This window comes from Staurois parvus, unplaced genomic scaffold (genome assembly GCF_062004578.1).
Source record: "Staurois parvus isolate SC_StPar_1 unplaced genomic scaffold, SC_StPar_1.0 ptg000525l, whole genome shotgun sequence".
Lineage (NCBI taxonomy): Eukaryota > Metazoa > Chordata > Amphibia > Anura > Ranidae > Staurois > Staurois parvus.
In genome coordinates, this window is record NW_028318321.1 from 683,667 (window position 1) to 695,822 (window position 12,156).

At 39.7% G+C, this 12,156-nt stretch overlaps 1 protein-coding gene across 1 annotated transcript in view; it reads right to left on the bottom strand.

Moving 5' to 3' along the window:
• LOC149451675 (arsenite methyltransferase-like) overlaps positions 1-12,156 on the bottom strand; it is a 47,502-nt gene that overhangs the window by 11,749 nt on the left and 23,597 nt on the right. The window contains exon 10 of the mRNA XM_089690245.1: positions 3,167-3,283. Coding sequence (XP_089546371.1) covers positions 3,167-3,283 — 117 coding nt within the window. The remainder of the gene's footprint in view (positions 1-3,166; positions 3,284-12,156) is intronic.

The following is a 12,156-nucleotide window of genomic DNA, read 5'->3' on the forward strand; positions in this document are numbered from 1 at the left end:
CCCTCATCCCCGCTTTGACAGCTAGTGGGGGATCTTCTCCCCCCTCACTAGCTGTTGAGTTTTTAAAAAATGTGGCTGTACAGGGCTCCGCCCACACGGCTGCGTCACTCACTCGCAGTCATCTGTGAATGAGAGACTACAAGTCCCGAGGGTTTTTAATAGGGTGTCACCCTGTAGACAGGGTAGTCTTAGATGGATATGTAGTTGTAAATACTTCAGTCTTGAGGAATGTTTTAATCTTTCACACACAATAAGATATGCATATTTTGCTAGAAAATTACTTATAAATGCCAAACAAGTATATATTTTTGGAAGTAGAGGCCCTGTAGAAAAAAATGGTTACAGCTGCAGTTTTTTAAGTTCCATGATATTTGCAGAACTGTTTATCAAAGACATATTTTCAGTAAAAATACACTAAAATGTATTTTAATGCACACAAACACAAAATAATACTAGAATTTAATTTTTTTTACACCTCTATTTTTCTTTCAACTTTATTGGCATCACAAGGTGAGCAACAATCCCCCTTCGTCATAATCTGTTTACCTGGCTTTTCAGCCAGGAGTTTGACAACTCTGAACCTGAAAATGCTCAGAGCTGAGCATTTCCAGGTACATTAATCACAGAGGAGATCAAGGAGCAGATGTTTCCAGAGCTCCTCCAATTCAGCATCCTGACACTATTTACAATGGTTCCTAGCTTCCTGGAGGAACCAGTGAAGCTGAAAATGCTTACACTGAAAAGGCAGGACCTGGCTGAAAAACAATAAAAAAATTCTCAGTTTGGTGTTTGTTTGAAATAAACGTTATAGCTTAATTTAAAATGGATCCCTTGCAGTGGGTCTATGCCTGCACTGCAAGGGTTAACTGCTTGTTTAATCTAGGGGAGAACAGGAACACTTTTAGTTACCTGATCCTTACCCGGCAGATGGCGTTCCCACGCTTAGGCACTGGACTCTCCCTTAGTGTCAGCTTGTCCAAAGCAGTGCTATGGACCCTGTTTTGGTCTTGATGATGTCAGGATCCTAGACTGCTAGCGTGTCGGGGAGAAAACGCTGCAGGGATTTGGCTAGCATTGGGGAGGAGTGGAGGATCAGTTAAAGAATATGTAAACTCAACATTTCATATTCCTGATATTTGCCTGCTATACCATGTACTTGTATGAAAAAGAATACTGTTCTCTTTGCATAGTTTCCTTTGTGTGAAATATCTGGTATTCCTGCCAGTCCCTCTGCTTTCCTATTAAAAACTGACAACACTAGGCAGGAGAGCACAAAGTGGTCAGTTCTGTAGCTGTGCTGGAAAATCAGTCTGCTCTCCTCCAATGATCAGACTTGCCCTGACACCCCCCCCCCCCTTCCCTGCACAGCCAGTCACAGGGAAGATCAGTGTGCTGCTGCTTCTCCTCCCCCCCAGCTCTTATGCAGCTGAGAATAGAGGGCAGGCCTGGACTGGCCATCGGGCACAGCGGGCATTTGTATAGCTGGCAGAGGGGGCCTCACAGGCTTGCCTTTCCTCTGCATCACCGCGGTGACTGCTCCCTGTGGGTGGGCAGTGACGAGTAGTACGGCGTTGTCAGATACTTAGAGGGATGGCAGAGGAAGACGCTGCAATCACTTCCTTGGCTGAAAGCTCACACTGGTGTGCCTGTGTAGAGGAGGCAAAGAGACTGATGAACAGCAGTAGTCAAGTCGGGAATGTGATCTCCTGTCACAGCATCTTCTGCTCACAAAACAGAGAATCAGATGTCTTGTACTCTTCCACTAGTTTACAATGAGTTGCAATCTGTGCACTTTTCAGAAGCAAAAACTCTTGTATGAAATTTCCCATGTGAGTGCCTGCTATGGAATGGACATATCTGAAGATCCAGAGGATCGCTCATTTAAAGCAACACAGTACACTTGTATTAAATTGCTTATGAGTGTCAGGATTATTTACTAATTCAAGTAGCCATGTGCAAAGTGTTATCCATAGCAGCCAATCAAACTGTACCTAACATTGTCTGATGGGCTTCTGTACTTGTGCATATCATCATTGCTATTATATTCTATATTGCTATTTATTATAGAAGTCATTTTGGTGTTTGTAACTTTGCCAGGTGACAACTGAATGTTCTCTTTCCCTATCTCTCACTGTCTGTCTCTCTCTCCCTTTGTTTCACTGTATAATGCAAAGGTATATATATGTGGAAGTAGGTGTGTGTGTAAATGCAGGAGGTGTATATTTGTGCAGGTTAGAGTTTGTGTAAATGCAGGGGGATGTATTTATGTGGAGTTAGGTGTGTTTGTAAATGCAGGGGGTGTATGTATGGTGTGTATGTATGTATATATGGTATGGAGGGTTGAATGTGTGTAAATGCAGGGGGGAGGTATTTATGTGGATATGAGTGTTTGTGTGTGTGTAAATGTAGGGGGGAGCAAGTGTATTTATGTGGAGCTGTGTGTGTTTCCCCCCCCCTGTCATCCACCCAATGATTCTTCTTTTTGGCCCCCCCCCCCGGAATTTTAGAGTGGGCTGCACAGTCTAAGATGCCCAAGCCTATTTTGGGCCTGACAGAGAGTACGTGATCTCTTATAAAAAAAGGAGAAAAAGAGGTATTTATTGTGTTTTTTTTATATGTATACACAAATGTTTTACCTTCCATTTCTACTTAAACTGTATGGGTTGTTTTTACAAGGTGAGGGTTTACATATAGTACGTTAAGTAAATTGTCTTTTATTGTTTCCCTAGACCTAAATGAGCAATTAACCCTTACAGTGTGGGCACAGCCCCACTTCAAGGGACAGTTTTTTTAGTTTCCTGGACTTGGGCCTTAAGAAAGAGACAATTAAATAAAAGCCCAACTCCAGTTTACATTTTTTAAGTAGTTACAGCAACATGTTTTTTACTTTTTTTGGAAATAGGTTTAAGCCATATGAAGCAGACTGCTGTAAGAGGAGTGTTACCAGTGTAATTTGACTTTTTCCACCAGAGGAACTGACACTTTTGCTGAAGAGCTTGGTCTGTTGGAGGAAGCGGATAATAACAGAAAGATTGATAGGATCAACAAATATGCTATGTGGAACTCAAAAAACCCCAAAACACCCAGCTATGCCAATGCTAGTGACAGAATGCATCAGCTATGTCATTTTTTTTGCCCATAGTTCCTTTTAACAAGCAGAACAAACCTTTTTCTTCTGGCAAGAGCTTGCCTTCCCAGCAGGCTGAAATAGAAACTCATCTGAAAATCGTGAACTCTTGAGGATGCTCCACAATTCTTCATCCACTTCCACTACTTCACCTTCCTTTACAGGGCAAGAAAACAAGAGGTACAACTGTACGATTAGAATTTCTTAGCATTAAAAATATGATGTTGAATATTATCTTTTATATTTCAATATCCTGCTAATTTCCAAAACAACTCAACAAACGTACAAAACAGTAAAATTAACATTTTGTGGTAGCAGTTCACATTGTTGAATACACAAAATCGGTGTGAGTAACATATTTCTGGTAAAACAATGGATAGGCATTTCATACATTCTATAATACCATGGCAGCTCCCTATCCCCATGTGGCCTTGAATCAAATTTAAAGTGGTAGTAAATTCTATTTTTACCTACAGGTAAGCATATAATAAAGCTTACTTGTAGGTAAAATGAATATCTCCTAAACGTGAGCAGCAGCCAGTGACAATACCGGCGCATGCGCTCTGAACGAACGGCATACCCATGCCATTCCTTCAAAGCTGTCTGCCGTGACCAAAACTCCAGTACGCATGCATTCAAGCAGCCGCAGCCCGAGAACAAAAAGGAAGACGGGTTGAAAATGGAAGCACACCGCTGGAGAACTTTGTTTCAAGGTAGGTACGTTTTTCATAATGTACTAGTATGTGATGCATACTAGCACATTAAGCCTTTACCTTGCAGGGGGAAACCTTTTTTTTTTTTTTTTCAACTTTACTACCACTTTAAGTTTGCAGAACATAAGTAGTTTCACTATTTTTTGTGAAAGCTAATTTCACCTGCAATACAATCTATTTAACAGCGTGGTATTGAGTTGTTAAAAGATCAAGGTTAGGATTCCAAGGAATCAAGTGTTTATTTAGAGATAACCAAATATCCTATCCCCAGAAAAAGATGGTAGAGGGAAAGAGAGAAGGAAATTTAAATGAGAGGTAGCAGGGGTGACTGTGAAGGTGGATATCCTATATGGTTTTGTCACCCCCCCCCCCCCCCAAACACCACTGTGCTCACTGAGGGGTATTTAATCCATGGTACCCAAACCCTCCGAAAATAATTACATTTATTTGTTCATGATCTTAATAATTTTGCTTTTGGCTCATAACTACCAAAGGATTTCCAAATCTTTGGCAGGTAAAACAGCCCTCTGATATGCATTTAATCTGTGTATGTAGCTGTTATCTACCTAAACTCTCCAGCTGGTTTATATTCAATCAGGCAGGCTATTATCAGCATGGTGCTCAGAAGTTAATATTTTATGTAGATAATCTGTGTCATTTGCCCAACTCCTAGATAGATTTAGTTGGTAGGGATTGACCGACTAACACATGAAGCATTTACTAACTACATGCAAATAGGGTCCTTGGTCAGAATTAAATCTAAGAACTCAGCAATGTAAGGCAAGATTGCTAATTACTTAACCACTGTGCTGCCTTCTTTTGGATACCTCATGTAAAGGTCCAGCTACTGCCTGTATGAGGGGCGAATGACTGCAGCATGGTGGTGTCTCTCTACCCTCAGATGAAGTCAGATCAGCAAGATCTTAGGCTCCGTTCACACCAATGAGGTTTTTAGTGCTTTTTGCAGAAACGCACTACAGTCCATTTAACATGGTTTCCTAAGGAACATGTTCACATCTACTGTATGATTTTTTGAGCTGCTGCATTTTTTGGAAAGGGTCATGGACTTTTTTAAAAGCAAAAAGCAGCGTTTCTGCTACAATAGAGTTTTATGGAGAAGCTGCTGAAATGCATGGTAGTGCATTTTTGCTGTGTTTTTGCCACGTTTTACATTTTTATTCTGCCCAGCAACAAAAAAAATTCTACTGTAACAAAAAAAAAGGAGCTGAACAAAATGCATCAAAAATGTGTGTACAAAAACATAAAACAAACTGCAAAAAGCACTGGAGAAAGCAGTAAAATGTAAAATGCATATATGTGAACCAGGCCTTATATCTGGAGACCTGTGATCAGCAGCCAGGCAGAGTAAATGGTTATACAATAATGCATATAAGGGAGAGGTGCAGCGCTAGCTGAATAAATATACACTAATATACTTGATAAATATACACTAATATAAATCAATAAAAGTGCTAATAGAGTGCAAAACGGTGACTAAATGATGAGTATAGTCCATAGCGTGCTCAAGATCCAAGAGAGTCCTTAAAGAGCTCCAATCCCTGGATTCGTGGATGAGGTGATAAAGGTAAAAATTGCGCACTCACCAGATACGCAATTCAAATGCGCATTCAAAGCTGACAATTCCAGGGTCCTCATATGGATCTGGTCAGATCTGGTCACAAAAGGCCCTCCGCCACCTGGTAGTGTATTCCACACATAGAAGAAAAGGCCGCTCTGCAGATGTAAAGGACTCCCACCAGAGCCCAAAGAACAAAGGAGGCCAGATAGTGTGATACCTTATAGGCAAGGGGTATTTATTCCCAAAAACACACAATATACAGGCAGAGGCAGGAAAGATACTGACCATACAATGGATAGGTAATAAATGGCCGCCGGGGCCCTCGTGGCGCCGGTCGGCGTGACGTCACACCGCTTGTAGCCGCTCCCTGACGCGTTTCGTGCGAAGGCACGTAGTCATAGGGGGTTAGCTTACAGCAGTGGACGTCAGTGTAGGACCTAAATAGGGAAATTGGCGCATGCGCTGTAATCGCGCGCCATTTTCCCATCGACAAATGTCTCCGTATCGGGCGCCATTTTCATGTAGCCCGCCGAACAGCGCATGCGCGAGCGCTGTCAGCGCGGAGTAAACGGCATAACAATGATCACCAGGGAAAGGTGTGTTGCCCAGCAACCTGTACATGGAGATGATTCAAGGCAAAACAGTCCCATGGGCAATCTAATAGCGCCATCAGTACCAGGTTACTCATTTCCATGGCATAATGATCATCAAAGGGATATCTTACCCAAAGCCTTATATATAGATATAGATAAAAGCAAACAATATACCAACAAATTAATCAGCATATTAATCAGCATATTAATCAGCATATTATGTATAATTAGCAATACGAGGAGGTCAGATTAAAATCAAATATGAATATAGAATGTCAAATGGTCAAATTTAAAATAAGGTTATACCTGGTGGTCATTGCTAATGCCACACTCTTTAATAAACTCACATTCAGGATTTCAAATGCAGAAACATATGACATACTAAATATAATATAATATAATACAAAACATGTATAAAATCACGCGATTAAAACAAATTAAAACCATACATAAAATATATTTTATATAGAGAAAAATATCCCCTCATATATAATTAATATATAAAATGATTTCACTATGACCCAAAACCAAATACACGATAAAAAGGATAAGAGACAATAAAGTGATACTAAAGGGATAAAAATGATGCTAACTGTTGTCAATAAAACAATTAATATCCATGTCTATGTTAAGTCCTTTAGGACGCATACAGTCAATTTGATAAATCCATTTAGTTTCCATCTGGGAAACCGCTCTCTTTTTATTCGTTCCCCTCCAATGGTTTTGTACTACATCAATTCCTACAAATGTCAAGGAAGATGGGTCTCTGTTATGATGAGTCCTATAATGCATTGACAACGAGTGCTCTTTATAGCCTTTTTTCACATTATTAACGTGTTCCCGCAGTCGGTCTCTAAGTCTCCTGGTGGTACGACCTACATACTGTTTTTTACACGGACATTGCAAAAGATAAACCACATATCTGCTATTGCATGATATGAAGTTATTAATCTTGTAGTTCTTCCCGGTACTAGTAGATGTAAAGTCATCAATCCTCCTTTTCCTGTGTCCATTACATGTACATATAATACAATTATTGCACGGGAAAAATCCAATCATGTTGTTAAAAAACGTTGTTTTAGTAGGGGGGTTGATGATATTAGGGGCTATCGTGTTTCTCAAAGGTTGTGCCCTCCTGAACATAATCTCCGGCTTATCCGGCAAGATCCTCGCCAAAACTGGATCCGCTTTAAGAATTTTCCAATTCTGGTTAATTATTCTCGTAATTGTTTTGAACTGAGCAGAAAATGTAGTCACAAAAGGACAAATCTTGGAAGGCTTACAGGTGGGGTTATCAGTCAATAATGATTCCCTGTCCATGTTTGCCACCTCTTGCATGATATGAGTGAGATGAGATTGCTCATATCCTTTTTCAATAAACCTATTCCGCAAAATAGAGGCCTGTGCGTGGTAGGTGTCCACTGAGGTACAGTTTCTCCGGATTCTGAGAAACTGACCCTTGGGTACATTGGAAAGCCACAATGGATGGTGGCAACTGCTAATGGGAATGTAGCTGTTGCGATCCGTCTCCTTAAAAAAGGAAGAGGTTGCAACAGCCCCATTAGAATTAATTAATGTTAAATCTAGAAAATTAATGCTGGTCTTGCTATATTCATAGGTAAGTCTGATGTTGAGCATATTATTATTGAGAGTCCCAAAGAAGTTCACAAGTGCTTGTTCTTCTCCTCTCCACAAGAGCAAGATGTCATCTATATATCGTTTATAAAAAACGAGCTCTGGCCAATCCCTGGCATAAATGACATCTTCCTCCCACCTGGCCATGAATAGGTTGGCCAGGCTGGGAGCGAACTTCGCTCCCATAGCCACGCCCCTTTTCTGAAGATAAAAAATACCATCAAACCAAAAATAGTTTGTAGTCATAGTGAAATCTAAAAGGGTGAGGATAAAAGTTTGATGCAAAACAGACAACTCAGATTCTTTCAGATAAAATTCAACTGCTTCCATACCATGAGAGTGATTAATACTGGTATACAATGATGTAACGTCTGCCGTTACTAAAAATGTATCTCCATCCAAGGGGAGGCTCCTAATTTCCTGTAGGACCTGCTTCGTGTCCCTAAGATAGGAAGGAGTAGTTCGTACCAAAGGTTGCAGAAAGCAGTCAATGTATTGTCCAGCTCTGGAGCACAAGGATCCGATCCCACTTATGATGGGTCTGCCAGGAGGATTCAATGGGTCCTTATGCACCTTCGGAAGAATATACATAACTGGTAGTCTAGGAGCAGAGGGACATAAAAACTCTCTCTCTTTCTTATTAATTATTTTATCCTGATATCCTTTGGTAATGATATCCTTGAGAGATTTTCTATATATACTTAAAGGGTTTTTTAACAGGACACGATATGTCTCAGTGTCACTAAGGATGTTCTGCACTTCCCTGGTATACTTTTCTTTATCCATTATTACCACACCTCCTCCTTTATCGGCAGGGCGTATGACTAAATCCTTTCGGTCAAGGAGGGAATCAATCGCTATTGAAACCTCCCGATTATTCTTGTGGTTCTTAGTTTTAACGGCAGCCAAATCTTTGAGAACTGTCTCCTTAAACACATTTACATAGCTATGAGCCTGTGGAGGGGGGTTGTACAAAGATGCATTACGTAAATTTGAATGAATATTGGTACTGGGTACGTTCCTAGTAATAGGATTCTGAGAAAAATACCTTTTCAATGATAATGACCTAATGAATCTGTGCACATCAATGAATGTGTGGAACTTATCAAGTTTCTTATGTGGGGCAAATTTTAATCCCTTGTCTAATAAACCCATTTCTAGGGGTGTAAGTTCCTTTCCACTGAGATTAAAAATACCCTTTTCCTTTACGTTTTTCTCTTTTTTGGGTTTGTTGACCCTTTTGCCTCCCCTTTGTCCTCTGTTCGAGCGCTTCTCTTGCGCATATTCCCCTCCCCTAAAAAATGCACCGGGGTTGATTTAGAATTAGAATTATCACCCTGATGTCTAGGATTATTAGATGGAGGCGGAAAATAAACATTAGTGCCAAATGGTGGGTCATGCTGGTATCCCCCCTGTTGTTCATTATACACTCTAGGACCATTTGGTGGATTATATTGATATTGATATTGATAACCCCCTTGGTTTTCACCATATGTTCTGGGGCCAGATGGCCTCCAATTACCATCTCTCGATGGTGTACCATAGTAGTTTGCAGGGGAATTATAATTGTTTGCAGGGGAATTATAATAGACATTCCTTTTATTGTTATGTCCATTAGTGGGCTTCTTGTTATGGTAGTGAGCAGGTTTTTTGAACTGATTATTTCTATAACCTTGGTCTGGATACCATTCACAATTCCTAGACCCTATATTCTCATCGGGCATAGATTGCAATGGTTCGAATCGATTAGATGTTTGTATGTTGTTTTTCATAGGTAATTGATACTGATTAGATTTCATGGGATGGTGTTGGGCGGGACCTTTCCAACCACTCTTTTTCTTGCATGGTTTGGATACATATGTGGTGACCTCCATGGGTGTAGGGGAGACTATGACAGTCTCCTCATTAATAGTTTGCCACCTAAACACTCTATTCTCCGCATAGTCTTTATGGTCACGTATATATTTCCTACGTTTTTTAATTCGTTGCTCTTTTTCGATATGTTCTAGAAAAATCTTAAGATTATCTGATTCTGTTCTATATTCATCTTTCTCTTTAAATGGGGTAAGTTTATCCCGTATGTTATTAATTTCACCATCCAAATACCCTAGCTTCTTTCTTTTACGTAGAATAAGGAATTTCAATAAATCCAACCCAGCAGAATTGAAATACTGAAACCATTCAGACGTGCTGTTGACATCTCCTGTCTCTGGGGGAATATCCCATCTCAATGAGCGGGGAACCATAAGTTCTTTCACATATCTATCCAAAAAGGATAGGGATTGGAGCTCTTTAAGGACTCTCTTGGATCTTGAGCACGCTATGGACTATACTCATCATTTAGTCACCGTTTTGCACTCTATTAGCACTTTTATTGATTTATATTAGTGTATATTTATCAAGTATATTAGTGTATATTTATTCAGCTAGCGCTGCACCTCTCCCTTATATGCATTTTTGATTATTGAGAAGGTTCATATGGTACCTTTTTGGTGTTCAGCTGCTATTTTCTTATCTCATTTTATTTATTAATTGATTTTATATTAGCTGTTTTAAGCGCTCACTTATTTTGAGATTTACTGTTTACTTTTACCTATTTGAAGTTGAGCTGCTATCCTGCAATTTTGCATAATGACCGATATATTTGAGATTAGGTCTATGAGACCGATGATATCAGATGATGTGTTTACCATTAATGAGGATACAGACGATATTAAGGGATTATTTATACAGTTACGTAATATGACCTCAGCTGAGGTCAGAACGCTTTGGGACATTTCCTTTTTGGATAGATATGTGAAAGAACATATGGTTCCCCGCTCATTGAGATGGGATATTCCCCCAGAGACAGGAGATGTCAACAGCACGTCTGAATGGTTTCAGTATTTCAATTCTGCTGGGTTGGATTTATTGAAATTCCTTATTCTACGTAAAAGAAAGAAGCTAGGGTATTTGGATGGTGAAATTAATAACATACGGGATAAACTTACCCCATTTAAAGAGAAAGATGAATATAGAACAGAATCAGATAATCTTAAGATTTTTCTAGAACATATCGAAAAAGAGCAACGAATTAAAAAACGTAGGAAATATATACGTGACCATAAAGACTATGCGGAGAATAGAGTGTTTAGGTGGCAAACTATTAATGAGGAGACTGTCATAGTCTCCCCTACACCCATGGAGGTCACCACATATGTATCCAAACCATGCAAGAAAAAGAGTGGTTGGAAAGGTCCCGCCCAACACCATCCCATGAAATCTAATCAGTATCAATTACCTATGAAAAACAACATACAAACATCTAATCGATTCGAACCATTGCAATCTATGCCCGATGAGAATATAGGGTCTAGGAATTGTGAATGGTATCCAGACCAAGGTTATAGAAATAATCAGTTCAAAAAACCTGCTCACTACCATAACAAGAAGCCCACTAATGGACATAACAATAAAAGGAATGTCTATTATAATTCCCCTGCAAACAATTATAATTCCCCTGCAAACTACTATGGTACACCATCGAGAGATGGTAATTGGAGGCCATCTGGCCCCAGAACATATGGTGAAAACCAAGGGGGTTATCAATATCAATATCAATATAATCCACCAAATGGTCCTAGAGTGTATAATGAACAACAGGGGGGATACCAGCATGACCCACCATTTGGCACTAATGTTTATTTTCCGCCTCCATCTAATAATCCTAGACATCAGGGTGATAATTCTAATTCTAAATCAACCCCGGTGCATTTTTTAGGGGAGGGGAATATGCGCAAGAGAAGCGCTCGAACAGAGGACAAAGGGGAGGCAAAAGGGTCAACAAACCCAAAAAAGAGAAAAACGTAAAGGAAAAGGGTATTTTTAATCTCAGTGGAAAGGAACTTACACCCCTAGAAATGGGTTTATTAGACAAGGGATTAAAATTTGCCCCACATAAGAAACTTGATAAGTTCCACACATTCATTGATGTGCACAGATTCATTAGGTCATTATCATTGAAAAGGTATTTTTCTCAGAATCCTATTACTAGGAACGTACCCAGTACCAATATTCATTCAAATTTACGTAATGCATCTTTGTACAATCCCCCTCCACAGGCTCATAGCTATGTAAATGTGTTTAAGGAGACAGTTCTCAAAGATTTGGCTGCCGTTAAAACTAAGAACCACAAGAATAATCGGGAGGTTTCAATAGCGATTGATTCCCTCCTTGACCGAAAGGATTTAGTCATACGCCCTGCCGATAAAGGAGGAGGTGTGGTAATAATGGATAAAGAAAAGTATACCAGGGAAGTGCAGAACATCCTTAGTGACACTGAGACATATCGTGTCCTGTTAAAAAACCCTTTAAGTATATATAGAAAATCTCTCAAGGATATCATTACCAAAGGATATCAGGATAAAATAATTAATAAGAAAGAGAGAGAGTTTTTATGTCCCTCTGCTCCTAGACTACCAGTTATGTATATTCTTCCGAAGGTGCATAAGGACCCATTGAATCCTCCTG